Consider the following 27,120-nt stretch of genomic DNA (forward strand, 5'->3'; position numbering starts at 1 on the left):
GATATTTGAGTATTTTATTGTGGAAAATTACAAACATACAAAGGTAGAGACTAGTGTAATCCCCCTTTTCTCCCACAATGTACTTGTCACCCAGCTTCAGAAACGTTGCACACATGGCCAGCTCCACACCATCCCACTCACCCTGCTCTTACTAGATTATTTCAAACAAGGCTGTATCATTTCATTTACAAATACCTCAGTATGACTTCTTAAAGACACTTTATTTTAAAAATAAAACATGACTCTAGCACTATCACTTACATCCAAACATAAAATAATTTAATATTATTGTACAAATTTCCTTTAGAATTTCCCAAGTGGTATTTTTCTTAACTCGGTTTGAGTCAGGATCCAAACAAGGCTGGCTGTGCCTTTGGTTGGTGTATGTCAAGTCTCATTTAGTTTGTAGGTCTCATGGCACTATTCTGTAGCTCCATGTAGTTCCTGTAAGCTGATGGTTAGATCTAGAAACTTGGTTGGATTCAATTTTGATATTTTGGGCATGAATACTTTGTAGGTGACATTAAATACTTCCATTAGGAGGCACATAATATTAGCCTGATTGATTTTTCATGTTAACCTAATCAGTAGGCATCCCATGAAATATCCAATCAAAAGAATGCTTTTCTGCTTCTTTCATTCCCTCTTCATTATTGGAAGAATTATTTATTCCCACAGCAACTATTTGGTAACTAAGGACATGTCTCTTTCAAGAAAGACAGTCCAATACCCTTTGGGTGGGAAATAGTATTTGTAGAATAAAATCCATGAAAGGTGTGCTCACTGCTGTCAGATTTATAATTATTTCTAGGCATTTTCAGTGTACAGACCTAGGAAATAAATATCTTTTTTAAAAAGCAGAGTTTGACATCAGCTTATACTGGTACTTCCAACTCAAATTTAGATCTGTATGGCTATTAGTTAACTTTTTAATTTAATTTAATTTAATTTTTAAAAAGATTTTATTTATTTATTAATGAGAGGCACAGAGGGAGGCAGAGGCACAGGCAGAGGGAGAAGCAGGCTCCATGCAGGTAACCCGATGTGGGACTCGATCCCAGACTGCGGGATCACGACCTGAACCCAAGGCAGACACTCAACTGCTGAGCCACCCAGGCGCCCCAATTTTATTTTTTTATTTCTCTTCTCTAATGCTAAAAATCTTTGTCTTAAGTAACATTAACATTGTTGCCTTTTGCTTTTGGAAGCTCAGCCTAGAGCCCATTTCTCTAGCTCTTCAGATGTATAGTACCTAATATCCTACTTAAATTCTCTTCTCTGTAAACCGCTGGAGTGGATTCTTTGGTCTGCAACTGAATCCTGACAGTGGAAACAGGGTATGCAGGAGGGGTGGCTCTGGGCATTGTTTAGGAAGCACGTGGGCACCACTCATAGTTAAGCCAGCTGCTGCAGATGATCCCCAATGGGATAGTGGTGGGAGACACGTTGAGCAGATATCTGAGTCACTCAGTTGCGTCTATGTGCAAATTCCTATTCACCAACATTTGTATTTCTGCTTTTCAGCAGGAGTACTTCTCTCCCCTTCCTCCTTTCCCTTAAATCAGACCCTGAGGAACGCATTGGGTTAGGCTCAGAGCAGGTGCTCAGGGTCTTGTCTATCCATGGACCCTGATCACTTGAGCAAGTCTCTCTGTGGCTGCCCCATCACCACTTCAGAGCAGGTGAATTAGGAGTCGGATATGAATGCACTTGGGCAGGAAGAACTGGTACATTGGAACTAGTTGGCCACTCCAGAAACCCTGAAGATGGCACTGGGCTGGGAGCTTTGCATCAGGGACAAGTCATGCAAATTGGACATTCTCATAATTTTCTATGGCATCTTCATCCTGAGACCTGACCTCTCCAGCTGAGTCCTCTGGGAGCTGTGTCTTCACCGCAGAGTAGATAACTGAAGTATGCTGGGGTGGAAAGGAGATAGAAGAAGAACTGGAAAGATAGAGGGGGGCGGGGGCTGGAGGTAGCAGTGGGAGAGAAAAAAGTCAGGGACTGGCACTCACCTTGTTCTCTAGAGATGTTCTGGAGGTACTGGCTGTGGAGGGAAAAGGACTCACTGAACTATGGGCATCACAATCCATTCAGAGCACAGGCTTCAAGTTTTTCCCCAGAGGCTGGGAGCCATTGAAACTTTTCCACCTGCGGTTATGTTTCCCCCCGCCCAACCCCCAAAATGTCCTATGACACATATGACTTTCTGTTTTACCATTTCTTAGTCCTGCCCTCTGCAAGTTCTTTACAAGCTCCATTGATCTGTAAGGTCCTTCCTCACTACCACACCAAGAAATCTTGCTCCCTTCTTTTGTCAGATGTTGATAGAGAATGTCTCTCTGCTTTAACTTTTGCCTCTCCTAACCTACAGCTTCTCTGTCTCACTCCAACCTCAGAACACCCCGTGATTGCTCAGCAAGCTCCCACGAGAGAGCTTCACATGCGTGCCTATGGGAAAACTCTTTCACATTAATGTGTTCTAGCTCTTAAGTTTATTTCCACAGTTTTCTAGAGATGGAGCTTCAGTGAGAGGGAAGTTTAGCAGGTGGGATTTGCCAGAACCTACATGTGAGAAATTGAGAGTTTCAGAAAAGGATGGAAGCATCAGAGCCACATAGTGATTTATGGAGAAAGAGCCTAAAAGAGAGAAAGAGAGATGCCTCTGGGACAATTGAAGTTCCTCTCTTTGTCACCATATTCTTACCATTGAACTTTCAGGGTTACAGATCTTTTTAATGATGTGATGAAAGCTATGTAGTCTCTTCCCAGAATAATAGTCATATATATGGAATGTTGCATACAATTTTAGGGGCTTCATGCAAACCTCAAGAAACTGTGGAAGAAATCTTGCTACAGATCAATTAATATATAAAGTATCTGAAATAGAACTAGTCCACCAACAGAGTGCTCAATTTCAATGGTGTTTTCACAAAATACATCAAAGAAAGAGTGCAAAGAAGAGTAAATTATCAAGCTAACTCTATAAGATGCATTCAACTAACCCAAACAACTTGGAGGCAATTCTAATTCTACCATTCAAAGGATCCTGATTAGTGGGGATGGCAGAGAAAGCAAAGTGATAAACAAAGCAGGTGATCCATATTGGTAAAATATAGTGATAGGTTCTATAAGCAGCAAATACAGCAAGACAGAAGACTTGGTCTTAGCTTTGTCTTTTGCAGGTTTTGTGATCATTGGGGGCAGTGGTGGTTTACATCACTTGTAAAACAAGTTCAAGACCAGGTGGCAATTGAAATTTCTACAATGCACAAAAATATTGGGGATTTTAAATTCCTTAATGAGGCACCATATTTGGAAAAGCAACCTATGAAATGGGAGAATATATTTATTTGCAGACTATTCAGGTTAATATTCAAAATATATAAGGAACTCATGCAACTTGATAGCCAAAGTACTACTATTAACTTAATTAAATATGGACAAAGGGTCTGAATAGACATTTCTCCAAAGACATAGAGATGGCCAACAGATATTGAAAAGATATTTGACATCACTAATCATTAGGGAAATACAAATAAAAACTATCATGAGATGTTACCTCACACTTGTTAAGATGGCTACCATTAAAAAGACAAGAGATGACAAGAGTTGGTGAGGTTATGGAGAAAAGGGAGCTCTTGTGCACTGCTGGTGAGAGTGTAAGGCAGTCGCTGTGGAAAAGCCATATGGAAGTTCCTCAGAAAATTAAAAATAGAACTACTGCATGCTCCAGCAATCTCACTTCTGGGTATATATCTAAAGGAATGGAAGTCAGGATCTTGAAGAGATATCTGCACCCCATGTTTGCTGCATTATTTTTCACAGTAGCCAAGACAGGAGCAGCCTAAGTGTCCATTAATAGATGAATTGATAAAGAATATTTGAGATATATATATATATATATATACACACACACACACACACACAGTGAAGTATTATTCAGCCTTAAACAAGAAGGAAATCCTAACATTTTGACCACATAGATGGACCTGGAAGATGCTATGCTAAGTAAAATAAGCCAGACATAGAAGGAAAAATAGTGTATGTCTTCACTTTATATGTTGAATCTAAAATAGTCAAGCTCATAGAAACAGACAACAGAACAGTGGTAACCAGGGGAATGGAAGTAATGGTCAAAGGGAACAAAGTCTGAGTTATGTGGGATGAATAAGTTCTATAGATCCTCTAGAGAGCATCATGCCTATAGCTAATAATACTGTATTGGATATTCAAAATTTGCTAAGAGGGTAGATCTTAGGTTAGGTGTTCTAACCATGCACACAGATAATAATAGTAATAATGGGGGTGGAGGAAAGCTTTAGGAGATGATACATATGCTGATGGTTTCACTGGCATATACTTATCCTCAAATCATCCAGTTGTGTATGTGTGTATATGTGCCAAAAAAAAAAAAAAAGTAGTAAGTTACTTACAATATGCTAGAGCATGGATGAGTTTGAAAACGTTACATTAAGGGAAAGAAGCCAAAGAGACTACATTATGTATGACTCCATTTTCATGAAATTGTAGAAAAGCAAAATGCTAGAAACAGAAAGTGGGTCAGTGGTGGCTTGGGCAGAGCTGGAAAAGTCATCTGCAAAGAGGCAGGAAGGGACTTCCTTGGGTGTTGGAAACCTTCCGTGTCTTGAAGGTGGTGGTGAGTCTGGGACTGGTTATATTTCTTAACATTAGTTGAATTGTGCATTTAAAATTAGTGAACTGTAAGATGCCTGTGTGGCGCAGTGGCTGAGCGTCTGCCTTCAGCTCAGGGAGTGATCCCAGGGTCCCGGGATTGAGTCCTGCATTGGGGTTCCCACAGGAGCCTGCTTCTCCCCCTGCCTGTGTCTCTGCCTCTCTCTGTGTGTTTCTCATGAATAAATAAATAAAATCTTTAAAAAAAGTAAAATAAAATTAGTTAATTATACTGTATGTGGGTTATACCTCAATAAATCTGATTAAAACAATAAATTTGAGTAGAATAGAAACTCAAGTGCATCACACTAAGTATTATAAAATACTTGCGTTTCAGTTATTCATTACTATTTGTGTATGTGTGCAGATTCACACTGGCTGACAACACAATCTGTATCTCTCATTGTGGATGACAATAAAAAATATTTGAGAGCCTCCAGTCTAGAGGGTTGAGAGTGTTGACTCGCAACTGGTGATGGGATCAGGACATTTTTGAGGTAGCGTGGACACGAACCCCCAAGTGTCCCCACAGACAGACATGATCCAGCTTGGACCAAGGACAAGGGTGTGGCTGAGGGGACCCTGTTCGGTAGGGCCCACAGGTACCAGGGGACTCCAGTAGCAGAAGCTAGATGTGAGTGATGGGGATGAGGCCATTGAAGGGTCACAAACACCTGTGGGGATTAGAGATGGCCAACTGTGCCAAAAAAGTTGCAGGAAGAAGCATCTGGCAGGAACCGCAGAAGAGAGCATGCATGCACCTCTTGGGAGGGTCCACTTCTATTTTTTTAAGACTATTTATTTGAGAGAGAAAGATTGTGTGTGAGCACAGAGGGAGAGGGAGAAGCAGACTCCCTGCTGAGAAGGAGCCCGACACAAGGCTCCATCTCAATATCCCAGGATCAAGCCCTGAGCCCAAGGCAGATGCTTAACTGACTGAGCCACTGAGGCACCCCGGGTAGGGCTCACATCTGCATGTGCCAGCCAGACAGGTGGATACCAGCTTCCGGGCAGCAGCTGACGGAACCCTTCCCCCTCAGGTCCCCTGCACCATCCAGGCTTGTGAGGGGAGGCCAGCCACAGAAATAGAAAAGCCAATTCCATGCTGTTCTCTTGTCCCCGCCAGTTCGCATTTTCAAATCTGCCTGAACTAGTGGAGGGCTAATTTTGATTAACATCTTGAACTGGGTATTCTAGTTGCTGAATTGAGACTGTGACAAATGGTGTTCACCTGCTGTTCATTACCTAAGAAATTAGAGAATGTGTTGAAAAGCCTAAAGCCTAGACTGCCAAATTTTCATCCTAAGTGCCCGGGAAGATCTCCCACAAAGTTTCAAGAAACAGTGGGAAACGTATTTTTTGTAATGAAGTCACAAGTCTTGCTTGTTCAGTATATTGGTTACACAGGGCTGTTTATATGGACTAACTGAACATATGTCTATGTATATATACACTTTATGTGAACATGTATCTATAAATGTTCTTACCACATAGTAGGTGGCTTGTAAACCTCATCACTTGATTACTTAATTCATTACTTAAAAGAAATGCTCATACATAAACATTCACGATCACAATACTGATCAGAAGGTTGCTTAACTTTTGTTTTAATCATCAACAAAGATAAATGATGCATTTTTAGTGTCTTTTTTCTTTCTTTAGAATCTAAGCACCACTGTAGTTTCTATCTGCCTTGTTCGGTGATTGACCCCATGTACGTTCCACAGTACCTGGCACATAGGAGGTACTCAGTAAAAACATGCATTTAATGAAGGAATATATTTTGAAGCCAAGGTCTTTTCCAGGGACTTACCTGCCTCTTCTTGTCCCAGCTGAATAATACGGATCTCAGAATATGCCAAGTTTTCCTCTTCGAGGTACCCTGAAGGGAGAAACAGCACTTTCTAGGCCACCCCCATTAGAGGTATGTGTTACAGAGGCCTCTTCTTAAATCTCCTCCCCACGCTTCTGAGACAAAGGATACGGCAGTGGTTTCCTGTAGGTCTGGGTTTGGGATACCGTAAGGAGACCAGGCTTTCACCAGGCCTCACGCACATTATTTCTCCCTGGCTCCAGAAGGAATGGCTTCCCTATGGGGAGTTCTCACCATTGCCATACAATTGCTGCAGCTCCACCAGGGCAGGGCACCCAGAATGGGGGGCCTCTCCAGGGCCTATGGTAGGAGTGCTCCTGTAAGACACAGAAATGCATGATCATCCCTGAAATGGCATACGATGCAGGGCAGTGGCATGGCCAGAGAGGAAGAGGCACGGGAGAAGAAGTCAGTAGAGAGTAGGAGACCAAGGACCCAAAGAAGGGGCACGGTGGGGTAGGCAGAGCAAAAAGGGGGTGGTCAGCTGATGGCAGAGGATGAAGAACCCAGAGAGGAAGGGGCATGGTGGGGTGGGGAAGCAGAGGAGGGTGGCAGTTGATGGCAGGGGACTGGGTACTGGGAATGATTTAACTGGACCTACAGTGGGTCCATGTAGAGCCAGATTTTTCTTCTGAGAGCATCCCTAGGACCACAGAATGGGCTGGCTGCCAGAGAACAAGGCCAGCCAGTCTCTGACATCTTAGTAACAACCATCTCAGAGACAGAAGGGCAGCTCTCAACTGGTTAAAAAACCTGGCCTCATCACCAGGAGGTGGTGATTACATGTCTTCACAGCGTCCTGCCTGGACAATTCAAGAAGAAATTGGACACAATCTGTGCTCCAAGTCACTGGCTATATAAGGACCTAGGCATGTAGATGGTACAGGACCATGTCTTCTGAAGTCTGATAAGTATATGTATGTGCATGTGTGGGGCAAAGGAAAATGATTAGAAACCAAGATTTTCCTGGAAAATCTGGCACAGTCATCATGTACATAATCACAGCAACACATTGTCTGACTAGAGCCCCATCTGAACCAGAAATATTCTTTGACCACCTAGAAAACCTATAATCCTTGGTACCACCCATTTGGATGAATGGATAAATTTCAAATAAGAAATGGGTCTAAATACCTGTTAAATCCATGATATGGACTATTAGAAGGCCCTAGAAATTGTGATTTTGGTCATATCAGGGGGTGTGAAAATGTGGGCACCTAGCCACAGGGACATAGAGACACGACTTGACCTAATTTTGTAAACCCACAGTTCTGCATATTCTATTTTTGGAAGACCGAGAATGCTGAGACCTCACCTGGTTGTGTTTTCCAGAAAACGACCTCCTGCAAAACAGAGCAAAGGCATGTTTGTGTCAGCAGAGGGAGCTCGTTCTCAAAAAGTTCATGCATGGGAACTGCCTTAGGTCAACAGAAAAAGTCAACTCAAACATGCACTCTGTCCTGGGTTTTTAGGAAAATGATCTGGAAAAGAATGGAACAAAGTGTATAACTCGCTGGGGACAGGGCCACCCATTCCTGGGTTAAACATGCAATTATTTGAGACTTGATTAAAGTTCGAGGCTGTGATGATACACCTCAAGAAATACTAAACAGGACCAAATAGTCTGTTTTGCAGAGCAGTATGGGGCTGCCAGCAGAGTTTGAGGAGTCCATGGTCATGCCCAGATGACTCGTTGTCTGAGGTCCAAAGCAGCCCATGCAGGGCACATGGCACTGAGAACAGTGTGTGGGTTGAACTGAGCTGATTTAAACCAAGAGACAAGAGTTGGAGGGTATGGGTAGTTGTTCTAGAACCGGAACAGCTTCTGTGCCTGTCTTCTACACTAGGTCTTGCACCTGCGACTAGCCTGAGCGGGGCCAAGGCAAGAAGCCTCTGGAAGCAAGGCTCTCCCCCAGGTAGGGGAGGAGCTGGCAGGCTGGCCTGTGGGGAGCCCTCCCTTGGAGCATAGGGTGGCAGGTTCAGGCTTTGATATGGGGAAGTCTCAGGGGAGGAAGGATTGAGATTAACCAGCTCCTATTCTCAGAGCCTTTGACTTATAGTGACTGCCCGTTTATGGGGGATTTAGGATGGGCTGCAGGAAGTAGTTGACCAGTCTATGAGCCAAAAAACTGCCCAGGGAAACCACTGAATTAAGTTTTTGAAATTTTATTTGAAAAATTTTACTTATTTTCTTAGTGAACCCAGCTAGTACAAGCAACCCTCAACCACAGCATCTATTCGGCACACCTCTGATGGTATATGTCTGTGGGTGCTGGAGGTGGTGAGGGGGAGGGTGGTGGGGAGCTCGTGGCCAAGGTGCTTGCCAGGGACAGGGCATGACCTCTAGCAGAGGGTGAGAGAACACAAACCTGACTTCCGCTGGTGCTGGTGGTACATCCACAGGGCCACAGCCAGGAGAAGAATGCTGAGCAGCCCCCCAGTGGCTCCTGCAGCAATGAGGCCACTTCTGTTCCCCGGAGTGCCTGACAGGGAAGAGCTTGCGTGAGCCCCAGGAGAGGGCCATGGGGCCCTGGTTCCTTTCCTCAATGCTGCTGGGGTCATGAGCCCTGGGGAGGGAGAAATCTAATGGACGATGCTGATGCACACAGGAGGCAACCTTCTGCTCTGGGCCACCCAGCTCTGAGCTTACATGGCAGGATGGGACTCTGTGCTCTGGTAAGAGGTGCAGGCTGAGGGTCTGGGGGCCATGGCAGAGGGGAAGAACACAGCCAGCAACCTCCACCAACCCACTGACATTGGTTTAAAAATTAGCATTTGAGGGGCATCTCTTTTTTTGTATGTCCCATATTCTAGTAATCTGACCTCTTGGGGATTTCCCCAGGCCACCTGGGGAAATGTGACATGATGCTGATTTGTCAGCCCATAACGTAGGGCCGACACTACCCACTGGGCATGAGAAGTGACGTTGCTCGCCATGACAAAAACACACTGGGAGACCACGAGGAAAAAGCACCACCTCCTTCCTCATAGAAGCTCTGTAGGGGAGAAGAGAAAGTGGTGGGAGCAACAAATTCAGCTGTCGGGGGTTCTGATTTTTCTACTGGGTCTGTTCTCCTGTCTTATCATTCAAGAGACTTCATTTGGCAGATCCATTCATTCATTCAGCAGACATTTACTGAGTCCTGCCATATGTCAGGCCTTGAGGACAGAGCAATGAACAAGACAGTGATGTCCGTGCCTCTAAGAGTTCACAGTGGAGGGAGAGGAGGCAGATAAACAAATAAATACATTTGTGAAAAAGCAAATGCAAAAAAGAGAGGGGCAAAGAGCGGGGGTGGGGGTGCTTCACATGCAGGTCCTTGGTCCCGAATTCAGACTTCAGATGCCAGGGCCACAGATTACAAGGAAAACATTCATGTTTCCCAACAATAGCACCACTGATAATAATTCCCGTTTATTGCATGGTGTTCTGCATCCATGATTCCTGCCACAAAGCAGGTACTCAGTACACATAGCCACTGGCCATTGGTGACATTGCTGTCTCTATGCTTTCTCTTCCTGACAAAATCAACAAAGCTAATATCTGACCAATGAGTGGTTCCACTTGCAGACAGTGGAGGTCACCAGCCCAGCCTCCCCACCATGAAAGCTAAACCAGAGGAGTGGAGTGCTGGGGAGAAATCCAGGGACAGAGCAGCTCAGCTGTGTCCTGTAGTGAATCTTTCCCCATTGCATGCCAGGGCATCTGCCTATGCAGAATCAGAGTGAGCCATAGCCAGGGAACCCAGGGTTCCAGATTCAATGAGCAGAGGGCAAATCTCTCCCCTTCCTGGTAACCCTGTACTCCTAGAAGACATGGCTACTCTAGAGGAAGGAGTTGAAATTTCTCTTAGTCTGAAAGGCTCAGTACAATTATGCACCAATAAGTAAGGGAGTCGAGACGAAATGGGTAAATCCCTAAAAACATACAACCTATCAGGACTGAATCATGAAGATCAGTGATGAGTAGGAAATTGACTCAGTAATACACTCTCCCATCAAAGAAAGTCCAGGGCCAGATGGTACCACCTGTGGGTTCTACCAAACATGTAAAGAAGAATTAACTCCAATCCCTTCAAAGTCTTCCACAAACTTGAAGAGGAGTGAATATTTCCAAATTCATTTTATGAGGCTGGCATCACCCTACCCTGGCACCAAAGCAAATAAGAACACCATGAGAAATATACAGATCAATGTTGCTGATGAACATAGATGCAAAAATTTCCAAAGAAGATATATGAGTGGTCAATGAGCACATGATCAGGGGCTCAACATCACCAATCACATGGTAAATACAAATCTAAACCACAATGAGATATCAGCTCACACCTGTTAGAATGACCATTATCAAAATGACAAGAAGTAACAAGTGTTGATAAAGAGGTGGAGGAAAGGTAACCCTCATGCCCTGTTTGGTGGCAATGTCGGCTGGTGCAGTCACTGTGGGAAACAGGCTGGGGGTTAGATTCCTCAAGGGGTTGAAAACAGAACTTCTATATGATCTAGCAATCTCACTTCTGAGGATGCATTTGAAGAAAATGAAATTACTGTCTGGACGAGACATTCGCCTCCTCATGTTCACTGCAGCCAAGACACAGGAACAAACCTAAGCATCCATTAACAGACAAATGGATCAAGAAAATACATACACTTCATCATGCACTTATACGGTGGAATATTACTTGGCCACGAAAAGGAGAGCCTGCCATTTGCAATAACATGGATGAAACTTGAGAACATCGTGCTCAGTGAAGTCAGTCAAACAGAAAGACAAATGCTTTACGAGCCCCCTTAAGATGTAGAATCTGAAAACACCAAAGTCATAGAAATGGAACGACTGGTGGTGGCTCTGGGGAGTGAGGGAAGTGGAGGGATGTTGGCCAAAAGTTACAAACTTCCGGTTATAAGAGGAGTACATTCTGGGGATGTGGTACGCAGCATGGTGGCTATAGCTAACAACACGGTGTCATACACCTGAAAGATGCCGAGAGTCCTCCCCACACAAGCACATGCACATGCACATACCCACACCCACACATGATAATTATCTGAGGTGACAGAGATGTTAACTAACACCATTGTGGTAATCATGCCTCACAATATAGAGAGAGCAAATCATTAAGTTGTATACCTTGAATTTATACAAGGTTCTATGTCAATTATATCCCAACGAAAGTAGGAGACAAAAAAGAGAATAGTGTGGACTCTATAATTAGATTGTTGGGTTAAAGTTCCAGCTCCTCCATATCCTCACTGTGTGGCCAGGGAAAAGAATGTAATACCTTTGTGCCTCAGTTTCTTCATCTGTAACACAGGGATGGTGCTAACCAAGGTACCACTGTTGTTGGTGGAGTAAATGAGTTAATATGTGCGAAGTGCTTTGAACCGTTCCCGACTCATGGTGCCTGCTGTCTCTACGTCAGCACTAGTTCTCCCCTGGGGCCCTCACACTGCATCCTATTCCCCCAGGAACTTCATGCTACCCTCTGATCAGTTCAGGGGGCACCCCCATACAGGGGATAGGCCTGTTCCCACACAGCACCACCCCAGCCAACTTTGGCCCATTCCATGGATCGAATTGTGTCTATCCTCAAACTCACGTGCTGAAGCAGCCCTAACCTCTACTGTGCCAGTTTGGGGAATGGTGCCTTTGGGAGGTGATCAGGTTTAGGTGAGGCCTGGGGGGTAGGCCCTCATGATGGGATTACTGTCCTTATAAGAAAAGACACCAGAGTCATCTCTCTCTCTCCCCGCTCTTTGCCATGTGAGGACATATCTGCTCCAGGAAGGTGGCTGTCTGCAAGCCAGGAAGAGGGCTCTGCCCAGACCCTGACCACACTGGTACCCTGATCTCAGACTTCCGGCCTCCAGGGCTATGAGAAATGAATTTCTGTTAAAACCACATGAGCATTTTCTCATGTGCTTGCTGGTCATGTATATGTCTTTTTTTGGTGAAATTTCTGTTCATGTCTTTTGCCCATTTCATGATTGTATCGTTTGTTTCTTTGCTGTTGAGTTTAATAAGTTCTTTATAGATCTTGGAAACCAGCCCTTTATCTGATACGTCATTTGCAAATATCTTCTCCCATTCTGTAGGTTGTCTTTTAGTTTTGTTGACTGTTTCTATGCTGTGCAGAGGCTTTTTACCTTGATGAAGTCCCAATAATTCATTTTTGCTTTTGTTTCCCTTGCCTTCATGGATGTATCTTGTAAGAAGTTGCTGTGGCCAAGTTCAAAAAGGGTGTTGCCTGTGTTCTTTTCTAGAATTTTGATGGATTCTTGTCTCACATTTAGATCTTTCATCCATTTTGAGTTTATCTTTGTGTATGGTGTAAGAGAGTGGCCTGGTTTCATTCTTCTGCGCATGGCTGTCCAATTTTCCCAGCACCATTTATTGAAGAGACTGTGCTTTTCCCAGTGGATAGTCTTTCCTTCTTTGTCAAATATTAGTTGACCATAGAGCTGAGGACCCATTTCTGGATCACTTGCCATCAGGGAAATACAAATCAAAATCACAATGAGATACCGCCTCACACCAGTGAGGATGGGAAAAATTAACAAGACAGGAAACAACAAATGTTGGAGAGAATGTGGAGAAAGGGGAGCCCTCTTGCCTGTTGGTGGGAATGTGAACTGGTGCAGCCACTCTGGAAAACTGTGTGGAGGTTCCTCAAAGAGTTAAAAATAGATCTGCCCTACGTCCCAGCAATTGCACTGCTGGGGATTTACCCCAAAGATACAGATGCAGTGAAACGCCGGGACGCCTGCACCCCGATGTTTCTAGCAGCAATGTCCACAATAGCCAAACTGTGGAAGGAGCCTTGGTGTCCATCAAAAGATGAATGGATAAAGAAGATGTGGTTTATGTATACAATGGAATATTACTCAGCCGTTAGAAACAACAAATACTCACCATTTGCTTCAACGTGGATGGAACTGGAGGGTATTATGCTGAGTGAAGTAAGTCAGTCAGAGAAGGTCAAACATTATATGGTCTCATTCATTTGGGGAATATAAATAATAGTGAAAGGGAATAAAGGAGAAAGGAGAGAAAACGAATGGGAAATATCAGTGAGGGTGACAAGATATGAGAGACACCTAACTCTGGGAAACGAACATGGGGTGACTGGGTGACAGGCACTGAGAGGGGCACTTGATGGGATGAGCACTGGGTGTTTGTTATACTATATGTTGGCAAATAGAACTCCAATAAAAAAAAATACAAAAAAGAAACAAAAAACAAAACAAAACAAAAAAACACATGAGCTACGACAGCCTGGTACTCCAGGCTACTCCAGAGTTTCTCTGCTGCTAGAAATTCTCCTATTTCTGAGCACAGAGATTTTCCATAAGGTCCACGAATAAAAAAGATTTAATAAGAAATTCCTGCTCTGCCATATGTCATCTGAATCCTTGACATCTGCTAAATCTCTGAGAGCATTTGTTTCCTTAACGGAGGACGACATCTGCCTTGTGAAGTCGTGCAAGCCAGCCCGATGACATGCATGAGGCAGCCAGCTGGCCACAGAGGTGGGTTGATTCTACTGACCTTGACTCCAAAGGGAAGATGAACGCCTTCACACTGAGGTGTCATTTCCCACAGATTCCTTACTGCCCTCTTCAGGGAGTGCAGCCTTTGGGCTCCCCAAGGACACCTTTTCAGGACAAGAGCCTTCCTGGAGAAGCAGCTCTCCTGCCTCCAGAGCCCCTCTGGGTTTTCAGGCTGGCTGGTCTTCAGAGGGTGCCCCTCGGCAGCTTATAGCTCTGCTAAACTCTTCTCCCTCTTGAAATGCCATCAACACGACACCAGGCTAGGTCTCTGGCCTTCAGTGCTGGGGATCACACCCACTCTTACAGTTCACTGAGACATTTCCAGACTGAGAGGCAGACAGTCCTGTGGCATCTGCTGGTGGGAAGACCCGCCCGGGGAGGTCCCCTTGGTCACAGGACTTGCCTCCAGGGAGCTGAGGGGGAAACAGCATAGCAGCTGGGCCGCCTTGTTGCACCCCTTCCCACAGCTACTGTCCCGACTGTTCAGGTCACGGTCCTGTCAGGGCTCACTGCTCACAGAGATGGCACGGTTCTCCATCTGTGTAGCATGGTGGGCAGCGGGAACTTGACTGTGTGCTATGTCTTCGAAGGACTTTGGCAATGCCCTCGGTCCCTCTGAGCTGAATGATTGTGTGCAGGTCTACAATTTCTGACTTTATGCAAATCACTAAGCCTTTCTGAGCTTCATACTCCTTTTCTGTAGAATGGAGATACCAATGTCTTTATCTTTTGGGGTTGTTACTATGGTCAATAAAATGATGTGTGTGAAAATCACTTATTCAGTAGATATTTATTGAAAGCCTAATATGGGCTAAGTCCTAGTCCAGGCACCTGGGACACAAATAACAACCTGCCCTCAAGAGGCAAGTATGGGAAAAGTGAGAGGGACAAAAGGACCTTGCATGGCGGCCAGGGGTAAGTGCTTTGAGGGAGAATCCAGGGGGTCTGCAGAAAGTGCCACGGTGAAGGGCTACTGGGTTAAACAGGTGGTTTGGGAAAAAGTCTCCCTAAAAAGGTGAGTAAACTCCTGGGGGAAGTAAGGGGTGAGCATGAGAATATCACGGAAGAGCAGTGCAAAGGCCCTGAGGTGGGTAGGAGCATGACTGGAAGCTTGAGGAAGAGACAGGGGCCATGGTGGTTAGAGTGGAGGAGGTAAGGGGAAGAAGGAGGGCAATCAGGCCAGAGCAGGCCACTGAGGATGATGGCTGTTACTCTGAAGTTGATGAGAAGCCAAAGGAAGATTTTGTGCAGGAGAGCAACACGATTTAGAGGTTCCTTCTGAGGATATGCTGAGAATAGACTGTGTACAGCAGTGGGTGAAGCAGAGGGCCATGAGGTTGTCACTGCAGTAATCCAGGGAAGGAATAGAGGTGGCTTGGGTCAGGGGGTGGCAGTGGAAATGGTGGGAATGGGTCCCATCCTGGCTATATCCTGAAGGTAGAGCCAGCAGGACTGACAGGTGGATTCAATGTGGAAGACAAAATAAAAAGAAGAGTCACAAATGATGTCCCAAGTTTTGGCCTAAGCAACTAGGAGAGTGGGGTTTTACATTTAGCCAGGGGATGCTCCAAGCAGGAATGGATTTGGAGTGAAAATCAAGACTTTGGTTTTGGATGAATTACGTTTGAGATGACAGCTATTTCTGTGGAGCAGTTTATTTAAGCACTTGGATATATGGGTGTTGAGTTCGGACGAGAGGCCTGGGCTGCAGGTCGATGTTGGGGGTTGTCAGTTTATAGATGTCAAAGGTGCATCTAAAATCACAAGACAGGATGACACGATGCAGACAGTGGGCGCAGTTGGGGGATCTGAGGACACACAGCCATGTGCCCCACACTCAGAGCTGGAGATTCGGGTGGAACCCAGTCAGGGAAGCCTAGAAGGAGTGTCTGGTGAATGCGCAGAGGACCAAGAGTGAGCCGTGTCTGAGAAGCCAGGGAGGAATGCGGTCCAAGAAGGAAGGGGAGGGCCAGTTGTGTCCAAAGCTTGCAAGGAGTTAAGTGGTGTGGGAAAGAATTACCACTGACTTAAACAACAAGGAGGGCAGTAGATCTTCACCAGAGTGACATTGGTGGCAGGAAGCAAGCCAGGTACTGAGGGGCTGAGAGAGACTAGAAGCGGAGGGAGTGAGCAGGGTTAACTCTCCTGAGGAGTCCACTGCAATGGAGAGCCGGCAGCCTGCTTCCCAGCAGCCCCCCTCGTAAGAGGATGTCATTATCGGATGACAGGGGTGCAGCCGAGCCTGCCAGAGATGGGACTGAAGCTCAGCAGAGCCAGGAGGGCTGTGTTGGGAGCCTGGCTGTGTGGCTTCCTGAGGACAGAGGGAGGGAAAGACATAGGCCAGAGCCATGGGACCCAGCAGAAGGTGACTGGGCTCTGTGTTGGCTCCCGGGGCCCCCGTAAGCTTCCTGGCCTGTGGGCAGTTTGGGCCCTGAGGTTCTCAGGCCTACAGGGCCTGTGGCTGGCCCTGTGAGGGGGGGTGGGCTGTGACGGCTCCCGGAGAGGCAAGTGCACCTGGTCCCAGGACCCTGCCTGTGGCTAAAGGGCTAACACTGCTCTTTGACATCAACGCACAATGGATCAGAGTACAGAGGCGTACAATCATCTCCAGGGTGTGAAAAGCCTCCTGCCCAGCATCACCTCTTTGGAGAACCTCACTGTAGCCTGAGTATTAATATTTGTGTGAAGAAACTACACGTTGCAAAATGGAGCCAGAAACAAGAGAATCACCAGGAGTCCTGGCCATGCTCACCCCTAACCTGAAAAAAACTGAGCATGAATAAGGTCAACGGAGACTAAATCTCACCTGTAACAGTGACATTCAGGGCTCCGCTGCGGGCGAGGCCGTGGCCGTTGTCGGCCGTGCAGTAGTAGCGCCCCATGTGGCTCCCCCCGACAGCAGGGATCTCCAGCTCTGCTCTCTGGGAACGCTGCTGCTTCCTCCCCAGATGCTCCCCCGTGTCCTCTCTGTGCCAGGAGAATGCGATGTCCCCTGTGCCTTCAGCCACGGAGCACACGAGGACCAGAGGCTCCCCTGCAAGCGCCTGGCCCCCCTGGGGCTGGGTCTCCAGGAGCACTCCGGATACTGGGACACCTGCATGGACATGAGAGGGCAGGTGAGGGCATGTGTGGGGAGGGCAGGGCTGGCATGTTGGACCGGCTCACTTTCTATGTGACTAAGGTACACTCCAGCAGGTGCTAACATTGTAGCCCATGGACTGGAACATCACCAGATGTAATAATAGCTCCATCCTGACACATGAGGCCCTGGGAGAGAAAAATTGCCTATCCCTGAAGAAGCCTTTGAGTTTTGTCTGATGTCCTAAGTGGCAGTCTGAATTATCCACAGGGATAGGTGGCAGCGAGAGTGGCCACCTGGATGCTGCTGGACCACATCCATTTCCAGGAGTCCTGCTTTGGTACGAGACAAGATGATATTTATCATATTTATCTTTATGCATGTGTCCTTCTCTGGTGCTTTGCACATGGCAGGCACTCCCACTATTTGTAGCTATTGATTAGGAAGACGCCGTGCTTATTTCCTTAGTGGTTTATCCCACGATCTGGCCATCTAGAATGTGTCAGCTCAGGGCACCTTGTTTTCTTACTTTTGTTTCCCTTAACTCTCATATCTAACTTCATGAACAATCTCTCTCATTTCAAGGTACTAGAGTTCCAAAGGAATTTTGAGTTTTTAGAAAAATAGTGGTGGAAACAAGCCCTGCATTTCTTTTATTATAGTACCTGACTTCTCAGGACCAGCCTGCCTCCATCAGGATGACAAAACCCTGCACAGAGCCACAGGGAGACATCAGGGAGGGTGTCACGGCCTCGGCTCTCCGCCGCCTCCCCACGACTCACCCTGCACGTGGACCTGCTGGGGAGGCTGCATTTGCGGATGCTGGGGACCCACTCACCCTGCACGTGAACCTGCAGTGGGAGGCTGTGTTTTTGGATGCTGGGGATTGCTGTAGCAGCCGTGCACCAATACGATCCCGAGTCTTCTCTCCAGATGGTTGTGATCTGCAGTTCTGGGGACCTGCTCCAGTCTGACAGCATGACCCCACGGTCTCTGAAGAAGGTGAAGTACAGCAGAGTGTCTGACCGCTCGAGAGGCAGCTGTGTTTGACAGCTCAGGTTTACAGAGCTGCCTTCCGTAGGCTGGGAGGGTGTGACTTGCAGCTTTGGATATGGAAATAGTTCTGGAGAGAAGAGGTAAACCGAGTTCTCAGAACATGTAGGGCCCTGGGACAGGCAGGCTTGGCTTCTCCGTCCTAGAGAGCTTCGGACAGACCCCCAGTAAGACAGAGCCCCATCGGCCCCGCCATCCCATTACCCTCCCCTGGGTCCAAGTGGGACAACCCTGCCGTCTCTGCTGGACGACCCACACTTCCCGCTGTCCAGAGTTGGGACATGAACATATGGATCCTCTGTCACACCCAGTTCCCCACCCTGACATCACTAAGCAAATCTATATGAAAGGGTTTACCTTGAATTTTAATAATTCTGGTACTTGACTTATATACGTAATGATCTCTCTCCAGAAATCCAATGCATTGGTAGTGGCCACTGTTGTTCAAACTTGCTTGTGGTATCAGAAGATCCTGGCCTTGATTAGAGACAGAGATAACTTTCCCATTCCAGCTGTATTTCACAGTGATCAGTTTCTGTCTCCCCTTAACCTGGCATCTCAGGACCAGCGTGTCACCTTCAAACACGGTGTGTGGAGCCTGAAGGATGAGCCAGTCTGGAAAACACAGACAACAGAGCCTGTCACTGACGGCACCCTCTTCCTCCGTCGGCTTGGCTCACAACGCTTGACTGGTTTTCTTTTGTCTTCCACAGGATTTAGTCTCCTGCCCCAGGCTCACTCTTTCCTTCCGACTTCTAATGACCTGCTTCAGAGGCAATTCGTAAATCATAAGTCCCAAACACACCAACTCGACACCTACGTGACACTCGGGACAGGTACACCGTATAAGGATTCTAACGCGGAGACGAAGAGCGCATGGGATGTAACAACACCCCAACATTGTTGAACACGGTTTAAGATCGCCACCAACCTGCTCCCCCTGTCTCCGAATGGGAGTCACTGCAGAGGAAACAGACTAGGAAGTGTCACCGGGCACCAGGGTTTGCTCTGCAGCAGACTTGTCGTTGGATACACACCCAGGGGCAAGGGACATGGAATGGGATCCCATGCAGACATCCTCTGGCTCTTCAAATTTGCATGAGCAGTCAGTTTTGACCCCTCTGAGGTGGCTGAGGGACTGCCTCTCCCCCAGCGCAGGGCCATACAGTGGTCAGAACCATTCTCTGTGAAGCAGGCACAGCAGGACAGGAAGACAGTGGGTGCCCCGAGGCAAGAAAGCAGGAGTAGAGAAAGGACCGGCACCAGGACAGGTGAGGACACGGGCCTGAGGTGGAGATTCCCCTCCTCTGAACTCTGGTCCAAGGCTACTTTTTGCACCTCCTGGTGCTCAGTGCTTTCCTGTCTCTGTCGTTTATCCTGTGGGCAGGGGCTAAGACAGCTCAGTTTTGAATCCCCTAAATGAACTCCTTCCTCCAATGGTAAATGTGCAGGGATGTCTGCTGATTAACATTAGATAATGAAACTTTAACGTCAACAGTAGTTTGGAAAATTCCTGTAGACATGAAGGGCCCTAGGACATGAAGGTGGCAGAGGTCAAGGGTTAGAGCAGAAGGAAGAAGGACCTCAGGGGTCACCAGCTCCAGGGGGCTAGGATGCAATGAAACGACTCCTAAAGTTTAACTAATTCACCCTCTTGCTGCTCACTTGAAGAAAAGATCAACCTCACAGAATCACTTGGGGGCGAGTCCTTGGTCTGGCACCTGAACCTTCCAGAGTCATGGACCTTGAGGGTGTTTCCTGGGGTTTTATGTAGTAGATCCTTTCCGAAGTACGACAGGTGCCATGTTATGTACTCTGCTGCACGGAGGTGAGGTACATGGCAAGTCAGAGTCACTGTCTCTCCTTTGAAGACGACGGTCCATGGAGGATGGAGGGAAATCACGGGTTTGGGTGCAGCTGTCGAGGAAAGAAAAGACAGAGTCTGAGATGAAGACCCCCATGGTCCCCACTGCAGTCATCTGTGTGGGTCATACCCTAGGACCAGGCTTTGGAGAATCCCCCCAGGAAGCCCCTGGGAGGACTGCAGCTTCTCCAACTGTGCTCCTCTTTCCTGGGAGTGCAGTGGCTACCCTGTGATCTGTAAGAGCAGGCTGGCCTCAAGGGGACAACCCCAGCAGGACCTCAGTCACTGTGGGAAGACAGTGACACTGGCCTGGCCCTTGGTTAAGTCCCTCTGGACTCCCTCCTGCCCAGGGCTTGGTCACTGAAGGGATCCAGAAGACACCACCGTGGTCTAAGAAGTTATTTTGAGCTGAAAGCATTTCAGAATAGGTTTTATGTGTGTTTTTTATTCTGAATACCCTACTTGCCTGACAGCCGAGCCTCCCAAAAGAACCCCATTCTAAATTGCCTCCTCAGGAGCAGCCATGAAAGACTGATCCTTATCACCAGAGCCTCAACAGACATCGTCACAAACTAGTGAACTACCATAGTCACCACCTGTTCTCCAAAGGGCCGGTTATCTTTCTTGAATATCACACCACCCCCACCCCTCCCCACTCTCCCACCACATCCTGGCTGTTGCCCTGCTCAGGTGGCATCCCAGCCCCAAGTCCTAACCCCCTCCCTGGTTCCCAGTCTCTGCACACCCTTGTAAGAAGCCAATACACATCTTGCTCCTGCTAATCTATCTTTTGTCTGTTTAATTGATGGGCCCCAGTGATAAACTTGAGAAGAAGGAGGCGTTTCTCTTCTCTGAGACGTTACTGTTACTCGCTGTTGGAAACACCCTCCCGCACACCTTCCCGGGTGTTGCTGCTGGCAGCCCGCTGGAAGACTGGCATTTTGATGAGCTAACGTGGTGCGCAGCTGTGCAGGGAAACTGCCCTCTCGGATTTTGGTGGAGAGGCAGGAATTCAGGATGTGGGGAATAGTTAGTAGCCACAGGATCCGGTTCTCCGTAAGATGTCAGGGGACTAGAGCCAGGAGTGAGTGGGGGGGTGGAGGTGCTCAGGGAGGTTTCGCCCCTGCAATAAAAGAACAAGCAGGTGGAGGTGGGGGGTGGGGGTGGAGGCAGAGGGGAGAATTGAGGGTAGGGTGACTGGCGGGGGGGGGGGGGGGGGGGGGCGGTGTGGGGGGTGGGGGGAGGTCTCTTAAAGTTTCATTTGCCTCCCTCCTCCCCAGCTTCCTGCTCTGAGCATTTAGGATGCTTGAAGTGTGGCAGCTACCTCATTTTAAAAAATCAATATTCGATTCAATTTGTTCTGCAAATTGCCTGTGTAATCTAAATTCTGTGAAGCAGGAAAAAAAAACAGATTATGTCTATTTGCATTATTTTATCTTTCAAAATGAAAATCTCAATTATGAGGGTACGTAATTTACCATAAAATTTTAAGCGGAATCCCTTTTATGGGGGAATACAGGGCTAGCTGAGGACAAGGCATGAGCCTGGGACAGCATATTGACAAGTCCTTGAAATAGGCAAAGGGACATTCCTCGACGGACTCCACTGCCTCGATGTTCATACTTTGCTGAGGGCAAAAGGCAATCTTAGCCCGACCCCCAGAAGCCTGTAAGTCTACTTTAACATATAAAAATTCCTTTAGAAATGTCCTTTATCTCTACCCCCCAAGATACATGTTGGCAGTCATCCCCCAAGCACATGGCCCACCGATATCCATCTGAAGGGTCTCATGACTCAGCGTTTATTAGACGGTAATAAGTGACCTTTCCCCAACCACAGCTAGCCCCCTCAAGGTCCTGGAAACCTTGCTTCCAAGATTCCTCAGAGTACGCTATCGCCAAACCCCTCCAACTCCTGGGTATATAAGCAGCCACCCCTCACAGGCCCGGGGCAGCAGCTCTTCCTGCCCGTGACTTTAATAAAACCACCATTTTGCACCAAAGACGTCTCAAGAATTCTTTCTTGGTCGTTGGCTCCAGGCCTCACCTATATTCTAAAACTTCATCACCTTGAGGTGTGTTTTTTTCTTTGGTAACTTTAGCCTCAGATAAGGAGGATGATCTACCTTTAAGACATACAAATGGTTGCTTTTTTAAAGCCTGAGACTTTAAGTATTCCTACCTTTGTCTCAAGAATGCTGAAGTCTTTCAGTTACACCCAAATGTAAAGGAAATATTCTCTCTGTGTTTGGGAGCAAAAATTGTAGAATAACCTGAACACTAGTTTTAGAGGAAGCAGCTCAATGTTCTGTTTGGTAATGCAAACCCTCAGGTGTTTCTGCAGACTTTTTCTTTCTCTTTAGAGGATTCTACAGAATATTGTTTTCCCAGTGAGCAGGGAGTCGTGTTTCTCCTGGAGAGAATAGAAATCTCGGCTGTCTGTGTTCCTGGGAAGCATCCTGGCTAGGACGTGGAGACTGGGCAGCAGGTCTCACCTCCAGGGCAGGAGAAACCTGCTGTTGTGCGCAGCCAGATTCCTCACTGGCCCCCAGAACTGCCCTTGCTGTGTGCTGGAGAAGGCTCAGATCTTGTCGGGGCCTCATGAGGCTGGGACTGAGCTAGAAGCTCTCAGCTTAACCACATCTAGCACCTGATCTAAGACACTTTCTGTAATTTATTTCTCCATCCTAGAGCATTTAGCAAAGTCCTGTCAAGTTGTAATCTCTTCCCTGTTCAGCAGGGATTTGTGGGAGATGGACTGTGTCCACAGCCCCAAGCGGCAGGGGACAGTGTGAAGCTCTGCTGGTTGGGGCCTGATGATAGCCAGCAGCCCCAGGATGAACCCAGTGGCCTTGAAGGGATTTTCAGGGATTACCAGAACACCTGGAGACAGCTCCCAGAAAAGACTGGCCTTTTTGCTGACCAGCATGGTGGGGGCTCAGAGGCATCGTGACTTGAGCTATTCACAGAAAAATGTCTACACACGCATGTAGGAGTTTGGGGTGGAGCAGTTCCCCTAGGATGTGACCGTGCTGTGTTGGGCTGGAAAGGTGGAGAAGCAGAGCTATTTGCACTCCGACCCTCCACTCCCACCGGGGTCTCAGCCGAATTCTAGCCTCCCTCCAGGATCTCCCGCATCAGATGGGGCACACTCCTCTTTGGCCTCCGTGACATGCATCCCAGGCTCCTCAGGTTCACTGGACATGATGACAGGTTTGGCCCAAAAATGTGACTCCCCAGCTCCTAGGTCAGGGTCATAGGATGGAGTGATGCTGCCCTGCCTGAAGTCCTCAGGACAAGGATGTGGGGACCAGACCTCTGACAAGCATTCCACACAGAGGATGGTCACTAGAATATCTAGAAACATTAAAGAGAAAAGAAAGAGGGGACCTACTTACCAATTTGTCCACTGACTGGAGCTGTAAGAGAGGTGAGGGCCAAGGTCAGCACGAGGCATGGGGCCGAGCCCTCCCACCCAGAGAGCCCACCGCCCTCCCCACTGCATCTGAGGGCAGGAGAGGAGAGCCCAGCTCCACCGCCCAGAGAAACCAGGAGCCACAGAGGTCTGAAGGTGAGCAGGGCAACACTGTCTACCTGTGGAAAGCTCTCAAGCTCCCCTTTTCTCATCTGTCACACGGGGACCGTAAAGGTGAGCTCATAGTTCTATTTCAATGAGTTGAATTAGTAAGTCTTCCATCAATGGCCACTCTCACTATTTGTTAGACATGACCATGCTGTGGCTGCTGCTCAGACTTGGCTTTACTGTCTCTTTGGCTAGAACATTAGTCTCCTTCAGTACCAAGAACAGTCAAATCACACTCAAGCCCTGACACCCAGATGAAAGCTACCTCCTCCATGAAGCCCTCACAGATGCCTCTGGGCTGCAGTGCCCTGACTCTACTCTAGGCTCAGAACATAGCAATCACAGCTCACTGGGACTGGAAATCAGACATGCAGTATGGGGCAGTGGCTAATAGCACAGTTCCAATGTCAGGGGATAGCCTTGTACACTGACTCTGCCATTGCACAGAGCTAAAGGCAAGAGACTGTCTCTTGTGCCTTGGCTCCCTTGCCTGGAAAGTGAGACTTGTAGCAGTTCCAGCTCATTGTTTGTTAAAAGATTGGGTAGATGAATACATGGAGTATTCTTAGAAGTGTCTGGCATAGTCAGGGCTCAGCAATTAATTATAATTCCTATTAACAAGAATTAATAGTAATCACACATTATCTTATGACTCACTGTATAATATTTTTGTGTGTTTTCAAGTCAAATGGTCTTGCATTTGTATCTTGATTTCCTCATCAGATGGTCAGCTCTTGGGGGCAGAGACTGTGTCCTCTATGACCCTGTGCTCTCCTGCTGCCCAGCACTGTGCTGTGCCCAGTGTCCCCTTTCATTCACTTTTTACCGAGTTCTCACGATATGCCAGCCACACTAATAACTCTTCTTTTAGTTAGGGTCTGGACATGTGGCTGGGAATAAGACAAACATGCTTAATAAAAATTTAATGTGCAAACGACTGACTACAAGTGACTGGTCTTTATTTCCCTAGCTTGTGCTACTAGGAAATCAGTGCCTCACTTTAACAAATATTGAAAACTAGGACAGAAGCAGGGGGAAATAATCCAGGGGAAATTATCTTATTTCTTCCCTCATGCTTTTTGCAATTATCAGAACAAGCATGATCATAGGGTACAGAGAAGGAAATAAACATTCTCAGCAGAAGCTCATTTCTACATCAGTTCACAATTAGGACATGTTCCCTTCCCACAGACTCAGTTCATCTTTCACCCTGGGTCTTGATGATCTGTGATTAGGAAGGTAACTGAATCGAATTACAGATTTTTTTTTTAAGATTTTATTTTTAAGTAATCTCTACAGCCAACGTGGAGCTCAAACTCACAGCCCTGAGGCCAAGAGTCAAGTGCTGTACCGACTGAGCCAGCCCGGCAGCCCCTAACTGTAGATTTTTTTTTTTTAACATGGAAAATTAAGCCCATTTCTAGAAGAGGAGGAATCTTTTGTAGGCAATTAAAAGTAAGTGATGAATGCACTTTTGGAAATCATCCCCCTCCCCATACCATTCATTCAATCAATATCTTCCCCTTTGTTCATTCTCTGTGGCTCTGAAATAGGAGCATAATCCATTTGTTTCACAGCCCAGAGGGGAAGCTTTGCTCATGGGGAGACTCTGGCTCCTTCTTGAGCAGAGGCTTCCCGTCCACCACTTACCAAGGACCAGCAAGGATGCCCACAGGAGCATGGGAGCGTGCTCCAGGATCCTGACGAGCAGCAGCTCCCACACGGCCAGTCCCAGCGTGAGTGCAGCAAGGTGCTTCTGAGAACAGCTGGCTGCAGTAATGAAGTGAAAGGGGGAAGTAGAGGAATCTTTCTTAAAATACCAGCATGTTACCCATACCCAGTATGAGAGACTCCTAATGACAAAAGTCACTCTTTAACAGAATGCCTTAAGTACTGCTCTAACTTCTTGATATGAAAAGCTCCCCAAAGCTTTAGTTGTCATATTTTCAGAAACTTCCAGCTACTGTCTTCCAAGGAAAATGCAACACATTCTCTCTGCTACCAGACACAAGGCAAGACTACAATCCTGTAGATTCATGTAATCCGAGGATGTACCTGAATCACTCCAGAGCTGGACAAGTTCTCCTTGAATGCAGAGATGCACTCCTCTGATATCTGAGGCTTCTGCTGGGCCACTTCCAGTTGACCATCCACATATGATGGAGTATCTGAATCATAAGACAACTCACAGACTATGTAGCACATATGAAAGTATCTTGACTCATTTGTCTTAGAGGAAGCTATACACTTTGACTTGATTAGGAGGTAGACTGAAAAATAAAGTATAGCTCCATCTCACTCTTCCTGGAGAATGGACTATAAAATTTTTAACTTAGAGTTCTAGAATTTAAAATTTGTTACAGGCATGTCTTGACAAATACATATGGATTCTATAATAGTATGTTTTGCAGGGGAGGAGGTGCTAGGAGAACAGTGGTAAGCAAGACTCAGTAAGCTTTCATTCTAATGGGGCAGGCAGACGGACCAACGGGGAGTCGAATATAGAGAGGAAAGTGCTTTGATAGTCCAACAGGAGGGAAATCTAACCCAGTTCTGGAGAAGTAGGAGAGGTTTTTCAGTGGAAAAGTTGAGAAGGCATCATTCTGGGCCTGAGTGATGAGCATGGACAAGGGTGGAAGGCGATCACGATCACCATCATTCTCACCCTCAAGATATCCATGAGTGAATGACCCTTGATTTTTCCATGAATGGAAGACATCAGACAGAGGATGAATTATTAGTGGTCTGTATTGCTCTAATATAATGATGTTTCTATGCACCTAAATAAAACTGCTTCTTTCTCTAATGAGGGCTTGTATTTGAACATTAATTATATTTCAAACAACGTCCAGGACCTTAGAAGCATAAGAAGATGAAAAAATATACATATATATTTCTTTCAAAGACTTATAAAATGTGGTAAGAGCCACACAGACACACAGCACTGTGGGGACGTAAAGGATGTCAAAGTGGTGTTCAGTCCTTCTTCACCTAGACCTCTGACCTCTGTGCCCTGTCTCAGCTGCCTTCATTTGTTTCAGGAGGGCTGAGACGAGATGAACCTGGATTCAAATCCTGGCTCTGCCTCTTACCAGTCATGTGACCTTGGTCAAGTACTTAGCCTCCTCAGGCTTCAGTGTCAGTACTGATACAAAGGAGGTCAAAAATAATATCCACTTATGGGGGGGTATTGATAGCAACATGTGTATGAATGCAATGATGTGGAAGCTCGTGGCCCAGTGCCCAGAACAATGTAAATATTCAATATCACTACTGCTATTCTAGGTCCATGAACTGGAAAACACTTTATGATTGATAGTTTTCACCGACGAGAGTAGTTTACATAAGTGGAGAAGTCAAATATTACTGAGTGACTAGGGCTTGAGGGGAAGTTGAAGTCCTATTTTCTGTTCTCCTGCT

General features: G+C 46.7%; 1 protein-coding gene across 3 annotated transcripts; it reads right to left on the bottom strand.

Annotated features, from left to right (window-relative positions):
• Nucleotides 1-25,893, bottom strand: FCRL4 (Fc receptor like 4). Of its 3 annotated transcripts, none has more exons than XM_077901226.1 (13): nucleotides 25,756-25,893; nucleotides 25,351-25,470; nucleotides 23,516-23,536; nucleotides 19,920-20,171; nucleotides 18,612-18,869; nucleotides 18,040-18,324; nucleotides 16,929-17,216; nucleotides 8,941-9,054; nucleotides 7,887-7,914; nucleotides 6,806-6,888; nucleotides 6,512-6,580; nucleotides 2,019-2,050; nucleotides 1-1,919 (listed from the first exon to the last, which is right to left on the bottom strand). In XM_077901226.1, the coding sequence occupies exons 2-13, from the start codon at nucleotides 25,379-25,381 to the stop codon at nucleotides 1,803-1,805; spliced, it is 1,578 nt and encodes a 525-aa protein (XP_077757352.1). In that variant the 5' UTR covers nucleotides 25,382-25,470; nucleotides 25,756-25,893; the 3' UTR covers nucleotides 1-1,802. The 3 variants fall into 3 exon arrangements, with proteins under 3 accessions (XP_077757352.1, XP_077757350.1, XP_077757351.1); XM_077901224.1 differs by having other exon boundaries at nucleotides 8,941-9,138; XM_077901225.1 differs by lacking the exon at nucleotides 23,516-23,536 and having other exon boundaries at nucleotides 8,941-9,138.
• Nucleotides 25,894-27,120: the final 1,227 nt, after the last annotated feature.

The sequence above is a fragment of the Canis aureus genome, chromosome 6 (assembly GCF_053574225.1).
Source record: "Canis aureus isolate CA01 chromosome 6, VMU_Caureus_v.1.0, whole genome shotgun sequence".
Classification (NCBI taxonomy): domain Eukaryota; kingdom Metazoa; phylum Chordata; class Mammalia; order Carnivora; family Canidae; genus Canis; species Canis aureus.